This window comes from Chelonoidis abingdonii, chromosome 15, assembly GCF_003597395.2.
Source record: "Chelonoidis abingdonii isolate Lonesome George chromosome 15, CheloAbing_2.0, whole genome shotgun sequence".
Lineage (NCBI taxonomy): Eukaryota > Metazoa > Chordata > Testudines > Testudinidae > Chelonoidis > Chelonoidis abingdonii.
In genome coordinates this window covers 22,750,403-22,769,866 of record NC_133783.1, presented here as the reverse complement: position 1 = coordinate 22,769,866, position 19,464 = coordinate 22,750,403, and the positions used below count along the sequence as shown (strand labels likewise).

Here is a 19,464-nt window from a genome sequence, read left to right as displayed (position 1 = left end):
TTCCGTTCTGATGTCTAGTTTCTCACTTTAAGTGGAATTTAGAAGAATAATTTGCACAATGTTAAGTATACGTTACTGTTAAATATAACTTTTAAAAGTGAAGATAACCCATCTTTTGATGTTACAATTCAATATTAGAACTTCACTGTAGCATCAAGTGGAAAGAGCAATGCTGGGGAAAAGGGAAAGCTTGTTTCAATACAACAGTGAGAAGTAAAATGGCAAGATTCATCATTTAAAAAAGATGTGTTTAAATCTATCCATCAGAACGCTTTCCTTAGAAGAGACAGATGTGGACACTGGGGGGTAGTCATTTGTTTTTTGCTCCTTTGTTCCTTTTGAATGTTCTTACTGATTTTGCCAATAGAAAAAAAGAAAAAAGAGAAATAAATGTGTATAGGCTTCTGCTACTTAACCTGGCAAATTAATTTATGTCCTAAAACTTTAACAGAAAAGAGTAATCTATTACCTATCTGCCAAAAACACACACACACACATAGATTAAACAGTCCATTTTTTTAATTTAATCAATATGCAAAGTGTTTGGTTGACCAAGTCTGTCGGAGCAAAGTAGTTTGGTTATTGAAAGAAAGATACTCTGACCTAGTAACAGAACTGAGATAATGTTAAGCACTACTGTACTAATATACACAAGTAAGGTGAAAATGAAATGCAAAACAGATTGTTCACCCAGAAGTGCCCAAGTCTCCCTAGGCAGCTGAAATTTTCAGAACAGGTGGGACATGGGAGATAAAATGAAGAAAAGCATTTCACAACACAGAAAGGTTTTGCAAACCAGTTCTGCATGTATTGCAGATCCTTACTAATGAGCCATACACATAACCTTTTCCTTTATTCTTCAGTCTCAAAATAAGTTGCACAAGTTCTGACACTTCCTTTTTTCCTACTAATTTGAAAAAAAACAGTACCTTTCTTTAGTCCCTCACCTTTTAGTGTTCAGATAAGAATTTAAATACTTTTATCCTCTAAACAGCGTAGCCACGCATTTGCGTATTGTACATAATATTACTAAGGAGTAAAAACGTAAACTAATTTTGCTCACCTTATTTCTGAAGATCAGTGCCACAACTCCACCAACCAGTTCAATGAGGAGACAAATACCAAGGATGTACATAAACTGCAAAACGTAATTGCAAAAAGATATCCTAAATAAGCTTAGGATCAAATTTCCTCAATTATTCCTCCAATTGTTCTGCTTTAAATCAGGATTTTTTAACCTTCAGCGTACTGAACAATGTTCTAAATTTCGATATACTTTTGAAGACAACAAGAAAATTCAAGGTTTTTATATATATAAACAAACTGTGGTTTGAGAGATTCTTTTCCCCATGTTACTAATTATACCTTTTTCCATTTGGAAACACTGAAAATTGATTTTCCTGTTTTCAACTGAAATGAAATTTATATAGCTTTTTTAAGACTTGCATTGCATTTATCATGCCAAAACACCTCTACCTCTCTTTATAACAGCATCATAGCTCTTGGAATAGCATATTAACAAACTGCTAGAACAAACACAGAACATTATGTTTTTGTGCTTCCTGAAAAGATCAGTAGTATTCAAAGTCAGCCAGATCTGGGACTTAGTACATTTGATAGCAAAGTGAGAGCGCTTTAAGAGGGTCACACTTCCCTTTTTCAAAAACATGAGGGCAAAAACTAGTGCTGTACTATGTGGATGGAGCACTGGAAATTTTTGTACTTCTTGCTTCTATCCTACTCCTTCCTCTCCCAACCCCCAACCAGGAAAATACAGTTTGTCACTTGTGAACACAGACACATGCCAAGGGTAAACAAGGCCCAGAAGTAAACACTACAGACTGCCCACATTAATAAACTGAGTTTATTCAGACTGTTGTGAATGACCTGGAACTACTACAGATTGAAGTCTTTTCCTCTGCTAGAGACAGAATTAGTCTAAGAAAGGAGCACCATGAACCTTCATTGTTCAAATCCATGGTAAACTTTCCTGCCATAGAATGGGAAGCAATACCGCTGTACAATTAGAGACTATGATCATTCAACCTCAGACTCTCAGCAGTTTTCTCTGTATCTATATGGTATCTGTCAATTTCCAGTGTACTTTTTAAAATCGCAATCACCCATCATTTTAGCCTACTTTACGTATCACATTTAACTATTCAGTAAATAAAATTTGACAGGTGAATAAAAATTATGTTTATATGTTTTCCTTATTGTAATTTATGTTTATGACTTAAGTTTGTGACCACAGCACTCTGCAGGGGTGAATAGAATTGCCCTCAAATAGCTACACTCATTCTTTCACAGAAATAACAGAGAAATGCTAGGTTACAGCTGTTTCCTTCTGAGGGGTCTCAGCTCTAAGACTTTGAGGAGCTATGTGCTACAGTGCCATCCATATACTGAATACGCAGTTGTACATCTCCTTTTCAATGAACCCCACAGAACTATTCCCCGTGCTTTCCCCAATGAATGGTAGACAGAGATTTGGATGTAAGCCAACTTGTTTAGATTCAGTCTGAGTCTACCATCTCCTCAAAATGCTTCTTCTGACAGCTAGCTTCTCAGTTTAATGCCTTAACTCAGGAGTTCTCAAACTTCGTTGTGCCGTGAGCCCCTTCTGACAACAAAAATTACTACATGATCCCAGGAGGAGGGATGGAAGCCTGAGCTCGCCCAAGCCCTGCCTCCCTGGGTGGGGAGGCCAAAGCCCGTGTCCCACCACCCTGTACGGGGAGGCCAAAGCCTACATCCCACCACCCTGTAAGGGGAGGCCAAAGCCTACATCCCACCACCCTGTACGGGGAGACCAAAGCCTACATCCCACCACCCTGTACGGGGAGATCAAAGCCTAACCCAAGGGCTTCAGCCCCAGGCAGGGGGCCTGTAACCTAAGCCCTGCCACCCAGGGCTGAAGCCTTTAGGCTTTGGCCCCAGACCCCAGCAAGTCTAAGCCAGCCCTAGCGACCCCATTAAAACAGAGTCACAACCCACTTTGGGGTCACAACCCACAGTTTGAGAACTGCTGCAAAATCCATCTATCGAAGTAATTCACAGTTTCAAGGTTCTACTCTTCTCTGTTCTCAAATAGTAGCAGTGGCCAGGTATTTTTTCTTTCATTTTCAGCTGGCCAAGAGATTGTGCCATTTCCTCTCAAATGCAGTCCCTCACCACAATACATGCCTTTGTCGTCATTAGGCTACACAAATGGCACACACTGTACCTAGCGCTAACTTAGACGGCTATTTGTAAGCGTCAGTCAGTGCAATCCACTTTGACTGCCTATTCATGATTGGGGTTATTATCGATAAAGCCCTTACTTCTCTAGGTCCCAGTTATCTCATCTAATGGTACATCTACACTACCCGCCGGATCGGTTGGTAGTGATCGATCTATCAGGGACTGATTTATCGCGTCTAGTGTAGATGCGATAAATCAATCCCCGATCGCTCTGCCATCAACTCCTGTACATCAGCGCAGCGAGAGGCGGAAGCGGCTTCGACAGGGGAGCGGTGGCGGTCGACCCTGCACCGTGAGGATGCAAGGTAAGTCAACCTAAAATACATTGACTTCAGCTACACTATTCTTGTAGTGCTTTTCTTAGGTTGCTTATCTTAGGTTGATCCCCACCTTAGTGTAGACCAGGCCAAAGACTGATTCTCCTCCTAGGTGCTATTATATCAACAACACATAGAAAGAAAGCTTCAGCTATCTTTTTCAAGGGTGAAGCTCAGACAAGTTTGAGGTAGGGCATTCATAGTGGTGAACCCCCTAGAATTAGATATCACGAGGCATTCTCCAGCTGTTAAAGTGAGGTATAGGATATCCCTTTATTTAGCCTTTCTCTAGCTGTAAGCCTGGGAATCTCTTAAAACTGTTTATTTACAACTGTCATCTGATATAGATTGCTTGAGAGAAGCTCGGTTTACTGCTACACAGGACTGCAAAGAACATGCTCTTTGTTTTTAGAAGATGCTGTTTGGTACATTTCCAATCTCAAGGTATATAAAGTGAGACGAGATATTATGAGGATGGGAATCTTATTACCTTACTACTAATTAGAAAATATTACAAGTATTTATAATATTAATTCTACTTATAAATAAATAATCTAATATCTCAATATTTGACATTTTTATTTATTCATCATTTGTTCACTTAGGCCACTATGCACACACACGATGAGATTTTCAAAAGTGCTCAGCATTGGCTGAACTCTGCTCCCACAGAAGTCAATAATGATCTCAGTGGGAGTAGAGCTGGGCCAATGCTGAGCACTTGTGAAAATCCCATAATAATCCAGATGATTCATTACAAAGATGCCTGTGCAATGAAATATTTGTAAGAACAAATCATCATAAAGGATTTTATAATGTTTAATTAAAGTAAGAAAAGTGACTTGATTGTATCGCTTTTAAAGTTGTGTGTACCAGCTTTGCTTTACATAGTGTATCTTTATTATTTAATTGAAGGAGACATAAAAATACTGTGTTTTTTATATAGTGTTATAAAAGATAGATGAAGCAATGGTTAGGGAGGTTGAGTTCAAGCAATATCTAAAAATACAAAAACTATAATAGACAATAAAAAACGGAGTACTTACTGCTTGAAGAAGGTATATATTGTCTCTTAAAGAAGCCAGTACACCCACAAATGATACAAGAAACATTACAATGCCCAAGAGTATTAAAATAATTGCTGGGGCTAGAAAGGCACTTTCAAGAGTTTTATATTTCTGTCTTTCAACTTCTGCATAAATTCCACTAGCAAGAACAAGTGCTCCTATCAACTGCAATGAAAAAAAGAAAAACAAGTGTTATTTTTTTTTCAAATAATAATATTAACCTTAAATACAGAGATGTCATTTAATGAATTGTATTAAATTTGTCTTTGTCACTTCTTGTCATATACAAATATTGTCACTAATTGCTTTGGAATGAATTACAAATCATTTACTTCTACAATTACCATGCACTGGGTTAAGGAAAAAACTTAAAAGTACTAGTCTCTACATTTAACTTGCATAATGTTCTCTTTGCAGGTCATACAGACCACAAAATTAAAGTACACTGCAAGCAAATAAGTTCAAAGTGACCCTGTACATAGTTATTCATTTGCATACCACTTCATGCCAAGAGAATTATCATGAAAAGTTGATAAAAAAAAAGTTTACTATAGATACTGGACCTATAGATACTCCACTAACATCAGTAACAAAACTTCCACTCACTTCTACAGTGCATGCTTAGGCTCAGTACAAAGAAGGATTTTCTAGGAAAGACAGGACTAATATTTGGTTAAGCATCATCCAGTTCCAATTATCTTCCAGTGCAAAGGATCCTTCTCATTTTCCACTTAATCGGGTAAACCTGGGCCACCTCTGACAAACAATACTCTTTTAGGAGCCAGTCTTATAACTCCAAATTTTGACAAGAACAGTCACACAGGCACTTTTCCACTTACCAAATCTCTGCCTAAGATGTACAAAGGCTTAGTCCATGTGCAAATTTTACCAACCTGCTCTTTTCCTTCCCTCCTCCAAGTGAATTTGAAGAGAGAATTTTATGTTCCTTGTAGATAAGATCTTCATACTTGTATGTCAGTATTGCAAAAAAGTCTGTATATTACTTCGTGTTAAACCAGTGGTTCTCAAACTGGGCCGCCGCTTGTGTAGGGAAAGCCCCTGGCAGGCCGGGCGGTTTGTTTACAAGGAATTTGCCTGCCACCGCTTCCCGCAGCCCCCATTGGCCTGGAGCTGTGAACCATGGCCAGTGGGAGCCACGATCAGCCTAACCTGTGGACTCGGCAGGTAAACAAAAAGGCAAGCCTGCCAGGGGCTTTATCTACACAAGCAGCAACCTCAGTTTGAGAACCACTGCTTTAAACTATAGGCATGACTGTTACTATAATAATTCAATTTTGCCAAGATTAGCGATTTTCCCCTTTACATTATAAATGCAAGCTTTCAGGAAATAAATATTAGACTTGTTATTCTGCTCTTGTAGGGCTATTTCAACCTGCCAATTCAAATTCTCTATTATTCAGTCCACAAGATGATTGCATTTGGACTCATATTAGCTATGGAGACGTGTATTTGGTCACAGCTTCTATTACTCTTGTTAGGCCAGTGGTTCTCAAACTGGGGCACCACTTGTGTAGGGAAAGCCCCCAATTTGAGAACCACTGTGTTAGGCTATGTCTGCACTAGCACTTTTGTCAGTAAAACTTTTGTCGGTCAGGGGTGTGAAAAAACACTCCCCTGACAGACCTAAGTGCCTGTGGTGGACAGCTCTATGTCAGCAGGAGGCGTTCTTCCTCCAACATAGCTACCGCCAGTCGTTGGGGTGGTTTCATTATGCCAACAGGAGAGCTCTCGCCAATTGGCAAAGAGCGCAGGAGACCTTACGATGGTGCAGCTTCTGTGCCCCAGTAAGGTCTGTAGTGTAGACATAGCCAGTAATACTATGTAACTTCCAAGATCTTTGCAAGTTCTTGATCCTTTTGCTGCCATAGCAAATCTCACCCACACAACACTTCTATAGATGGTGTACTTGATATTAGTGTCTTTTTCTCTTAGTGCTTTAACACTTACCACTGTCTTGTTGAATTCAACCATTAAATAACTAAATCAATAAGACTGAAGTCAGGCTAACATGCTTTCCTGACTTCAGAGTGCCTTTTGTAGGAGTTTATGAATCACAGAAGAGAAAAGACAGACAGCACTTATTCAACTTTACTATTTACATTACAAGCCTTTTTCTACTGTAGCTATTTTTAACTGGTTTTACATCTTTAGAAGGCTGATCTCTAATGTTAGTTTAGCTTTTAAAAAGCAAAATGTTTTGAATTATCAGTTATAAATTATATTATTTATCATAACAATTCATATTACTCTAGCTGGTATGAAACTTAGGAACATTGGCAAACAACCCAAAGAATCTTCAATAAACCTTATAATAGCAATTGTATAATAGTAGATTTGCAAAGTCCATTAATTTTAAAAGAATTATTATGTAATGTAATATTTTAATCTTATTCTAAAAATATTGATACTGAATAATGCTTTGAGGTTATTGCAGTTTACAAAGAACTCTGAGATGGGGAAAATAGTTTGCTAAAAGCCAAAAACAGAACACACAAATGGATTAGTCCTGTGTTTATTTAAAATCTGTCTCTCATCACTTGAATACAATTGTATATGATTTTTCATGTTCACTCTTTAAACAGTGTCTTATCAAAAATCTTCAGTACCAACTTAATGGATAAAATTGCAGGCTTTTTGGCTATTATAGCATGCATATTAACATAACTAAAAATGTCTAGAAAATACCTTTTTTGTTAAAATATATACATCTGGGTTTGGCTAGCCTTCCAGCCCTATACTCCTTACTTGGCTTAAAGTTTTATATTAATTCGTGTGTTAGATCTTCCTATCCAAGACCTTAAAAATAAATATGCAGTGAAATGATTTGCAATAAAAAATTTAAAAAGTGCCCTTTTAAGAATAGATACACTCACTATTAAGCCAATAAAGTTCCTAGTGTTACTGGTCAGAAACAGCACCGCTTTTTCTGTTACACACTGCTGCTGTTGTACAGGTCTAAATCTGAATTTGATTAAATCAGCACCTTCAGATCTGTCATGATTTCAAATGCCTGCTTTGCACTCTGCTATATCAAAGCCTCTTACAGCCACCACAGTTAGGACTGTGTCAGTTTTTCCATTACAAACTCCAACTTTCAGGAACTTAAATCTCAACAATAAAATCTACTCCAGAGTGAAAGCTGGTATACAATGTTTCTCGTTTGGAATTAGTTTGTTTAAAAAGAAAATAAGAAATCTTCCACAATAATTTCTTGAAATGTACACATTGTAAGAGCTGGAAAACAAGTTTCAGGTGTATGTTTGCACTCTCGTAGCTTAGAAATTGTAAATTTTACAACCCTTTACTATACACTATACTACTGCAGATAATTTAAACCTAGTATAGACTTGCAGTTATACTAAGTATACTCTGCTAGGAAGTTGGTAGAACTTACTATGCACTATCATAAGCAACTGCACACAAGACACTAAAGTGCAGTATACAGTGTTTAAGATGTCCTCAGCTATCACCATTTGTAGTCAAACCATGAAGATTTGAGGATTTGATTTGTCTAGTAGCTGAAATACTTGTCAAGCAAAAATATACCTTATACAAAGGGTGTGCAAGGTGGTAGGGATATAAAGTCAGAGTTAAGTTTCTTTGTAGAAACTTACATATGAATTCCCTGGTTTTCAAAAGTTTGTTGTTTTAACACTAGAAAATTCTGTTGAAAGATTTTTCCCTTGAGTTATTGATCCATATTTGCAAACCTAACCACATCTTCCTAAAGATTTTTGTCTGGAAGTAGGAACATATGCTCCACACACAAAATTTTGCATATCTGGTGATGATACCTGGCTAATAAACTGCAGGGCCATATGACAAAATGCACTTTTGTCCACTTAATCCTGCACTCTGCCCATCCATCTCCTCCAAGACTACTTTAGATATTCCAAACTTAGGAGAAGTTTCAGTTATTTTCCTTTATTAAATCAACATACCATAACTATGTCTCCTTTCTTTCCATTCCCCAAAAGATTACATTGGGCTGCCTGAGAACCAGAATGGACACTATTCAGTGTTGGAAAAATGACAGGTTTAAGATGTGATATCTCATAACCCATCAAGACTTGAAATGCAAACTATACACAAGGGATAGTCCGAGCTTCCCAACAGGACATACAGCATGTACTTCTACTTCTGGAAGGCTCCAACATTTTACATTTCAAAACAGTGGCATTTGACAGATAGACAGTTACAAAACTTGGTGCCAATAAAATGTATAAAAACTCACTAGAATATTTCTAAAATAGTTATTCTGCAAAACATGACATATAGAAATGTGGGAGGTATAAAGCATTTACTGGCACTCATTTGTAGCTTTGCCATTAAGGAGTAATGCTACCTTCCCACAATAAAGCTAATAAAACATTTACTCCATACCATCATGCAATACACACATATTCCATACTGTATAAGGACTTCTTTTTTTAGCAGTGGGAATTCCTAAAGAAAGAATAGATACATTATTATAATCCCTGTGCACGTGGGTTATGCTTATATTTACTTGTACATTTTTGATATGTGATTTTTTTAAATCCTAGATTAGCATTAATATACAGATCAAAAAGAATGATGCTGACAATATAATTACCCCTCTATCCAGCAATACCATTACTTGAATAAACTTGTCCTCATATGCACTTCTCTTACACATAGGTGGAATAATTTTTTGTAAAATCTGCATACTAAACCAGCTTTATTACTGTATTCATTATTTCTATTGGCAAACCATCGAAAAAACAAAACTCACAGCCTAAATGGCTAAAAAAACCCTCATACAGACGGCTAAAAAAAAACAGGATCATTGCTTTGCCTCAACCAAGAGGTAACAGATTGGGAAAGAACTTTAACCCCTCCAACTTACCCTTTTCTGCCAGTGTTGACTCTTCTCCTTCTTCCAGCTGCTGCAGAAATCCAAACCACACATAGGCCATGTCTACGCTACCAATTTGTGTTGACAAAAGTGATGTCAACACCCAAAAGTTAACATAATAAAAATCGCAATTTCGTGTTCACACTTCCTCCCTCTGTTGGCAGATCACGTCCACAGTGGGGGCACCATCGACAGTGTAAGAAATGCACTGTGGGTACCTATCCCATCGTCCAGCACAACACCTCTACCGTGCCTTTGTGGGCCACAACTGAGGATGCCCAATTCAGGAAAAACTGATGAGAAAAACTGGTGACACACCCCAGGACTGGTGGCTAATCCCCCATAGGATATACCAAACCAGCAACAAAAGTAAACGTCTGTTTCACCACACTGGCTAACAAGAAGCGATAAAAGCAGTTTCCTTAGACATTCCAGTTCTTATATCCAGGGCCGGCTCCAGGCCCCAGCGTGCCAAGCGCGTGCTTGGGGCGGCCGTGCCACGGGGGGCGCTCTGCCGGTTGCCAGGAGGGTGGCAGGCTGCTCCGGTGGACCTCCCGCAGGCATCCCTGAGGAGGGTCCGCTGGTCCCGCGGCTCCGGTGGAGCATCCGCAGGCACGCCTGCGGGAGGTGCACCGGAGCCGCAGGACCGGCGAGCGGCAGAGCGCCCCCCGCGGTGTGCCACCTGTGCTTGAGGCGGCAAAATGGCTAGAGCTGGCCCTGCTTATATCACTGCTAAAAACACTGGATTTAAAGGTGAGTGGTTCTTTACAACCAGTCTCATCAAATAAAAGGTTCTCCTGATCCCAAAGGACCAGCCACACACCCAGATCAATATATAACCCATATCTTACCCAAAAATCACGCTGATGCCAATCTTTTAGTATCTAAAATCTAAAGGTTTATTCATCAAAAGAAAAAAAGAAAGGTGAGACTTAAAATTAGTTAAAGGAATCAAATACATACATAATCGCAAAGTTCTTGGTTCAGGCTCGTAGCAGTGATGGAATAAACTGCTGGCCTAAGTCAAGTCTCTGGCTGCTTCCAAATCATTGTAAGGTCCTCAATTCCTTGGTTAGAATGCTTCCATTAATGTAAGTTCGTAGTCCAGAGGCTGGAGCAGAAAAGAGGCAAAACAGAGGTGTCTCAGACCCTTTGATATCTTCTGTCATGTGGAGAGAATCCCATTGTTCTTACTGTGGAAAAGTACAGTAACAAGATGGCGGTTGGAGTCACATGGACAAGTCACATGTCCATGCATTTTGCATAGTCATTACAGGAATTTCCATTAAGGGTAATAGGCATCTCCCATGGTTCATTGTCAGTAAAATGTTCTTTTGATGGGCCACTCAATTTGAATAGTACCTCCAAGATGTGCTGGCTAACTACCTTGTGGGTGTTACCCCAGGAGCAAACATTTGAAATCCAGGAATAGAGCCAATACTTATAACTTCAAATAAAAAAATGATACCTGCATACAAATGTCATAATCATAACCAGCAAATCATGGCGGATCAGGGCTAAATGTCCCGTGATGCATTGCGTTCTGTCCCAACACTCCAAGATCTTCCAGCTTTTTTTGTGGCATTTTTGCAATGGCCCTTCTTTGCTGTGCAGCCTGGCATCTTTGTGAGAAGGGATGGATCCTGCCCTGCTCGCCTATGCTCTGTTAACTGTCATGAAGACTTCACAGATAGCAGTGCAGTTAATCGTGAAGTTCCTAACTGAGGCAGACTCACAGGCACCCAACATTCTGACTGATATGGATAGGAGCAACTTTAGATTGCTGTTGGCATTCACAGAGCAGGTACATAGGATAGATCATCGCTTTTGGGCTCAGGAAGCAAGAACTGAATGGTAGGATCGTATCATCATGTAGATGTGGGATGAGGAGCAGCAGCTACAGACCTTTCGGATGCGGAAAGCCACCTTCCCGGAACTTTGTGCAGATCTCGCCCCAGCTCTGCAGCGCAAGGACACCAGAATGAGAGTCCTTTTGGTAAAGAAGCGTGTAGCAATCACTGTGTGGAAGCTGATGACTTCAGATTGCTACCGGTCAGTCACGAATCAGTTTGGAGTGGGGAAGTCAACCACTGGGCTACATTAATGTAAGTGTGCAGGGCAATAAATCATGTCCTTGACTGTGACTCTGGGAAATGTGCATGAAATAGTGGATAGCTTTGCAGAAATGGGTTTCCCTAATGATACAAGGGTGATAGATGGCACACATATTCCCATTTTGGCACCAGAACACCTTGCAATGGAGTACATCAATAGAAGGGGGTATTTCTCCATGGTGTTGCAGGCACTTGTGGATCACTATGGGCATTTCACTGACATCATTGCAGGGTGGTCTGGAAAGGTGCATGATGCATGCATCTTCAGGAACACCAGCCTGTACAGAAAGCTTCAAGTGAGGACTTTCTTTCCAAACCAGAAGATTACAGTGGGGGATGTTGAAATGCCCATAGTGATCCTGGAGGATCCTACGTACCCCTTACAGCCATGGCTCATGAAACCTTACATAGGACACCTGGACAGCAGTAAGGAGCAGTTCAACAACAGGCTCCATGGGTGCCAGATGACTGTTAAATGTGCCTTTGGCAGATTAAAGGCACGCCGGTGATGCCTTCATGGCAGATTATACCTTACTGAGGATAATATTCCCATGATGATAGCCGGGTGCTGTATGTTGCATAATCTCTGTGAAGCTAAGGGTGAAAGGTTTGCTCAGGGGTAGTGTGTTGAAGCAGATTGCTTGGCCGCTGATTTTGAGCAGCCAGATACCAGGGCTGTCAGAGGAGCCAAGAAGGGGGCTATTCAAATCAGAGAGGCTTTGAGGCTGCACTTTGACAATGAGCACCAGTAACATATCTGTCAAAGGTGCTTCAATGTTACATTACATGTAGTTTTCTAGGGGGCAATGGTGACATTTGGGGCCTTATATTTCAATAAGGACATGATTAAACTGCCAGTTCATGTATTGGTAGAGCCTGCTATCTCAATTTGTAGGAAATAAATAAAAATGATTTACCATTATAAAACTTTGTTTTTATTACACAAGAAACAGCACATACAAACACACAGATGCTTGGTGGGAAAGGAGCAACTAAAGAACGACAGACTTTCACAACTGTGTGTAGGTTCAGCTATCATTGTGAAAGTTGTCCGAGGGGGTGGAGTGAAGGGGAAACCAAGAAGTCCCAGAGAGTGGAAAGGAACATGTAGGCAGAGTTTGGGGGGGGAGGGGGCATGGAAAACAGTTCTGAATATTCTGCAGTGGAGGTGGAGCACAGATCTGCTCAGTCTGCAGATTATTAAGGACTTCAGCATCTCCGTTTGCTCCTCCATTACTTTAATTATCCGCTCAGTTCCGTCCTTAACAAATGCGTGATTCTCTTTTCTGTCACGCCATTCTGTTGGAGATGCTCAGCCGGGGTGCATGGGGTGTTCCTGAAGGCCACGACTGGCAAAGCACAGGGGGCAATGCACAGAAGTGGGATTGTTAAATTCACACACAGCATTGAAACATTTCGGTTAAATACACTTTTTGCAACATTGCCATCACTTTTTCACTGACCCTAGCCAGACACACCTCTCTGTGAACAGCCAAAGCATGGTGAGTGTTGGCTGGGGACAGGGAGGGAGGGTTCTCCACCTGGGGAAAAGAGCACACGCTCTTTGCAAGGTTCATGGTGCAGCATTCTAGGAAACAAATTCTAAACTTCTCCCACACTTTTCACAGGAGGGGATCATTCTAGCAGACATCTCATTGCTAAGGGTAAGCAGGGAAACGAGGATACATCTACTCCATGCTTGTGGCTTTTGCCCTGCTCCCTACGCTGCTCACCTGTTTGCCGCTTTGGTCCCTGCAAAAGAGTTTGCCGAAAGGCACGGGAAAGTTTCCTACAGTGGGGGAAGGAACAAAGCAGCTCTGCCGTGGAACCTTTGGCAGAGGATTACTCAGTACCTCCAGGAAACTTTCCTGGAGAACTCTCTGGAGGATTCCTGTGAGATCTCAACGTGCATCAACACCCGATTGCACCATACCAATTAGCTAACAGGGAAATGTCCAGCTCACAGAAACATAGCCAGTGTCCTACATTTCTATGCCCTAACCCACCTCCAGTCCGGACTACACAAGCTACAACCACTTACCAGGCAGCTCATCTCCTACTTCTTGCTTGCCAGAGAGCGACTGCTGAGACTGGCTAGACACCACTGGAGAGGAGAGCAGTTCCTGAATGTCTGCCCCACCGGGCGGCCCAGCCAGGAGCAGCACATCCTCATCTAACTCCACCTCTTCATCAGTAACTTCATCCTCTGGGTTAGATTCTCTTTCCGCTGCCACCATGCCCTCCAAAGTATCCATGGGGCTCTTGGCGATTGAGGTGGGGTCAACGCTGAGGATAGCATCCAGCTCCTTATAGAAACAGCAGGTCTTAGGTGCAACACCAGAGCAATGGTTTGCCTCCCTCGCCTTATGGTACGCCTGCCTCAGCTCCTTTATCTTCGCTCTGCACTGCAGCATGTTCCAGTCATAGCCCTTTTCACACAAGCCTCAAGAAATCTGCCCGTAGGTATCCCAATTCCTACAGCTCCAGCGCAGCTGGGACTGCACAGCCTCCTCTCCTCATATACTGAGCAGATTCAACAGCCTTGCAGTGGTCCAAGCAGGAGAGCATTTGGTGCGATAACCCGCAAAGGTCACCTGGGTAAATGTGATGAGACCTCTCCATACTGAGCCAGCAAGAAATGGAATTTCAAAAATTCTCAGGGCTTCTAAGAGGGAGGGGAGGATGGCTGTTTTCCTGGCTACAGGACAGTGGAGTTCAAACTGCTGAACAGAGCGGTCAGGATGGGCATTGTGGGACATCTCCTGGAGGCTAATTAAAACAATGAAATCAAGCCTGGTGTCTACACTGGCACTTGTCAACAAAAATATAGAGGAAAAAGATATAAATTTCTTGTGAGAGTGGATGAATTTTTTCACCAAAACTGGGCATTTTTCCCAACAAAAGTCACCTCAGCAGTGTGTATGCATTCACTGTTTTGGTTAACAAAGGAAAGTTTTGGCAACAAAATATGGCAGTGTAGACAAGGCCATAGATAACCACAAAGACATATGTGTATTTTGCATCCTGTCCCTTCACAACTTAATTTAAATTTGGCAAATCATATTTTACTCACGCCAGAAGTGATTTGGCCTTGATTTGTATTAATTGGATATGTATCACCAAAGGATAGGGACATACTCTGAATTTTTGTGTGTGTGTGGAAAAGAGTGGAGTCACTTTCCCAAGTGGAAGAAAAAGCAGTTTAACTACTGGTCCCAGCACTAAATTTACTGTTTAATTCACATACAAAAGCTTAAGTGTGTCAAGTAATTCTGTGACTATCAGCACTATTTATTTTCATCTTGAAACCTTGGATGGGGGAAATGGGTTTTATTTTAAAACATAATTATGGTTAGAACCTCTGGAAAAACAGCTTTTTAAACCTGTATCAGTGACTAAGATCTTGTTTACATTAAGGCTGTATTCGTGTTTGACACCAGTTTCAAAACTCAATTACAGTCTAACAGTGTTATAAAATGCTTTATGTTCACATCACACCCACTATTGTTACAAACCCTACTACCGGCCAACCTAGGATGCAGGCCTTGGAGGAGAAGGGAATTGATAATGTTATTGTGGCTAGCATAACATAAATACCTCTTCACATTGGAGTGATAAATTATGCTACTATCTCATTAGCTGGAAGTGTTGGAAATCAGTTGTCTAGAAAAGTCAGCAGTTTTTGAACAGAGTTCTAGATGCACAGTTGAAACCATAGCAGTGACAGGACCTTGCAACAAATTTATTCATTTTGACAGTCAAAACAAGTTTTTGCAGACTATTTTTATTCTTCTTTGTGCATCTTCAATAATGTTGACAGGAGCAAAAATTAGTTTAACAGATGTGTCTCAGAAAATCTGTAAAATGCACGTGGCAAGCAACAGGATCAGATTTTGAGAGACCTATTTGCTTGATCAAACCCACAAATTAAGAAAAAAAAGTCTTACAATTTACAAATTTTATACTTATTCTTTAATTAAATGCTCCAGCCTTGAAACCATTATTGCAAAAAAAATCATTACTATTAAGTGTTAAAAAATATGACGAGAACAGTAATTCTGGCAATTACCAGGAGAAACAAGGGGTTAAGTTGGCTTTACATCACCCTTCCCTCAGTTCTATGCTGATACTGCCAGCAGGTGGTTTGGCCCCTATTGCAGGTCCAAAACTGTGACACCAGAGGAATTCCCAGTTGCCCCAGTAGGCCAGCTCTCTGGCTGCTTTGCAAGTGTGCTTAAGAGAGTAGTGCCCACAGAAACTAATGGAAGTAAATGGGAGGTGAATGTGCTCAGCATGAAACAAAGTATAACCCTAACAGAGGGGAAAGTATAGAGCAGTTAAGTACAGTCAATAAAGATTTAAACGAGTAATATATTGAAATTCCTTCACAAGCCAGAAGGGTTGTTCACTATAAAGAACAAAAATCTACTCTCAGAAGTCAGTGGGATTGTGTCAGCATAACAGAAAAATAATTCAGTCTTAGGTACTTATTACACATTTGGACAAGTAAGAAGATCTGTTTTACTTCATTGGGAGAATGGAGAATTTAGAGGGAACACAAGCCTGCGACATATTTCAAACAATACATCATACATTCAGTCTGTGAAAGAAGACAATTATACTAACAAAGGAAGCCCTCTGCAAGAATAAATGCTATCACCCCCCATCCTTTCCTCCTCCAACAGCTCTTTCATTGTGGCCTCTGTCCCACTTTCAAATTCCAAACCGCCTTCTTAATATATTAATGAGTTAAGCATTTAGATATAAATAAGGTTTAAATAAATAAAATAAATAAATTGAAAGGATCACTAAAATATAGATGCCTTGGGAATTCTATATTTGCCGGTCTGTTATTTATAGTTTTTCTTCTTTTCATTTTTGGAACATTTACAGTAATTTTGTTGAGGGTGGGGTGGCATGGTAAAACCTGCCTGGACTCTGTGCTGAGGTGACAAGGAGTTATTTAAAGGAAGATACAGTGTGTATAAACTTTCCTCCATTAACGTACGAATTTAAATTCTGTCTCTTCAGGAGTTTTTTTGTAAACTATATGTTTGCAAACTCCATTCACATAAGCTAATCTTAGCTCACCAGAACATTATTATGAACTAACATTTCTAATTACCAAAACATTATATCTGATTTCCTTTTAACAACTATTCCATGGTGTTAGACTGCACATTATGTAATTTGATATATGATAGGAGGAGCAAGTTTAGCATACGTTCCTAGTTGAAAATCCAGGGGGGAGAGAGGGGAGAATTACAAATAAAGACTAAATTTCTTAAGGTGTTTGAAAGCTACTTTGGTTTGGAGAGGTACTCAGTGATACCAGGGCTGACTTTTCTGTTACTAAGGGGTATATTATATTAAGTGCTGTATTATGCCACACTAGAACAAGCCCACCATGCCAAATGAAAGAGCAGACAAGTAAATGAGGTACAAGGGTGCCTTTACAGAAAGTTTGCTTACAGAAAAAAAGATAATGTGGTGTTTAAGAAAGAACAGAAGGCATAACTGTGTATAAATCAATTTACTAGAAACCCTTTGAACAGAACAACATAACAAAATTAGTAAAATGTTATTACTAGGACAAGTATCCTAATCTGGGAAGCTATAATTATTGTTGCCCTGACCTTTTTTTGCAGAAGGGTCTACTTAGGGAATGGTTGCTAGAGTGAAATTAGGACTCCAAGGAAGAGAAAAGGTTAATTTTCTATTAAAAAATAGAAAAAATAATAAAACAAAACAGGCTAAAAGATACCTAATATCCAAAAAAGTCTGAAGTAAAGGCAACGTGCTTTATGTTCTGATTTTCAGTTATTCCTCAAATTGTAGTTGTTTCTTCAAAACAAAATCTAAAGGGATACTACATTATGAAGACTCAGAAACCCAAAGTAACATGTTCTCCCAACTCATGCTTTAAAACAAAAAGCCTTACTTTAAAAATCTCTCTCTACTAGAGAAAAATTATCAGATCTTCAAAACAAGAAATGCAGTAGTCTTGAATTTGGAGCCCTTTGAAGACAAAGACAGAAACAAATCTCATCAGAAAATGGTCTGTCAGATTCTGCTGTAAATCCAGAACTTCACACCCTGAAAATGGAAATTTGCTATTTTTTCCCCGGAAGTGAGTGTTCGCCTCTGATCATTGTTTTCATACTCAGGATGCATATCAAAAATGAAGTTGCCATTTTTGAGAAGGACAGACATGTAAATTGGATTTGGGCTGTAACAGCCTGGATGATGTCTCTTTCAACAGAAGCTCTTCCCCTACCAAGCCTGAACAATTGTCTTAAGTACTACGACAGCTGGTCTGCTGCTTTGCAGGATAGTATAAATATCAGGCGCAGAGAGTTTGTACTACCTTTCCTAAGAAAAAGTAAAAGACATCAAGCAACATTGCCCCTTCCTCTTTTAAACGCACAGAACAGAGCAGATGAAACATCACTGAACAACCCACAAACTTAAAATTGAAACAATCCTACATTAATCAGACACAAAACAACTGGTTCTCTAGTGGGTGAGGTCTTTCCCCTTCTTAGCTTTCCTACTCCCATCTGAGTGAGACAAAGCAATGTTTTACTGTTACTGTGCACAACTGATTTTCATGCCACTTGCCACCCGCTTCCACCTCTGAAAGTCGCTAACTGCCAACACCAGTTGATTGTTACCCAGTGACAACCACAGAACTGCGCCCCAGAGGCTTCCGAAGTCCTCCTAGGGCACGCGGTGCATTGACGCCAGAGATCTCATTCGGTTACAAAATTCTTCCATGCCCACCCACTAAACCCTGCCGAAGGGGAAAACCTCCCTGGCCTTCTCTCGCACTTCGCGGACCAACACACGAGGTGAGCCGCGGCAACGCACATCCACGCGGAGGATGACTCGAGCGTTCCCAATAAATAAAAACAACAACTCTGCCCCGCGGAGTGCGCGGGCTGCTCTCGCCCTGCCCTGGCGTGGGGGGATTTGCTGGGCAGGGCGGTGGCCGGAGCCCTCTCGCGCAGACTGGACACAGCGGGGATCGGGGTCTCTGCTCGGCGCCCCCCGCCCGCGGGAGTCCCCGGCCGGCGGCCCGCGCTCACCCAGAAGAGCGTGGAGTAGGTGATGAGGGTGAACTTGAGGCAGAGGTAGGAGAACCGCGCACAGTAGCAGATGTTCCCCGAGTCCTCGGCCGCCATCCTACTCCCCGGGCAGGCCCGCTTCCTGCTTCTCCCGCCGCCACCTGCAGCGCAGCCCGCGAGCGGCACCCAGCCGGCGGCGGAGTCTCGCAGCCGCGGCCAGCACCACTGGGTGGCAGCGGCGCAGGAGCTATCGCTCAGCTGGGGGCGGGGGACGACCAGGGAGGGATGAGTGAGCGCGACGGAGTGTGTGTGTTTCATTGACAGGGAGGGAGAATGCGGAACTGGGGGACCCAAGCCTGCGACGTATGGCAAACGATGCATCATAGGTTGAAGCTGTGAAAGGAAATTCTACTGAGCAAGTCGGAATCTCAGTGTGCTGAGCACGGAGCCTTTCTGCTTATATCTGATGAGTTACAGCGCGAGCCATTCAAGAACTTAAAGATTCTAATTCACACTGTGTCTTCAGTCATTACCTGGAGTTTGACAGCATCCCTTCCCTGAGGGAGGAGCTGGAGCACAAATTTACACTGCCTCTAACTTCCTTGTGTCAGTGTTATGAACATAATTACCATCATACTGAGTGTGACCAGTTCTTCTTGGAGTGCTTGCTCATATCCATTCCAGTTAGGTGTGCGCGCGCCGCGTGCACGTCCGTCGGAAGATTTTTACCCTAGCAACACTCGGTGGGTCGGCTGGGCA

The 19,464-nt window shown here is 41.2% G+C and overlaps 1 protein-coding gene across 1 annotated transcript in view; it reads right to left on the bottom strand.

The window, feature by feature from the left end:
• Window positions 1–18,906, bottom strand: part of TSPAN15 (tetraspanin 15) — a 33,569-nt gene extending 14,663 nt beyond the window's left edge. Inside the window, exons 1-3 of the mRNA XM_032795203.2 lie at window positions 18,727–18,906; window positions 4,607–4,792; window positions 1,064–1,138 (exon numbers count right to left, since the gene is read on the bottom strand). Of these exons, the coding sequence (XP_032651094.1) occupies window positions 1,064–1,138; window positions 4,607–4,792; window positions 18,727–18,822 (357 nt within the window). The 5' untranslated portion in view covers window positions 18,823–18,906. The remainder of the gene's footprint in view (window positions 1–1,063; window positions 1,139–4,606; window positions 4,793–18,726) is intronic.
• Window positions 18,907–19,464: the final 558 nt, after the last annotated feature.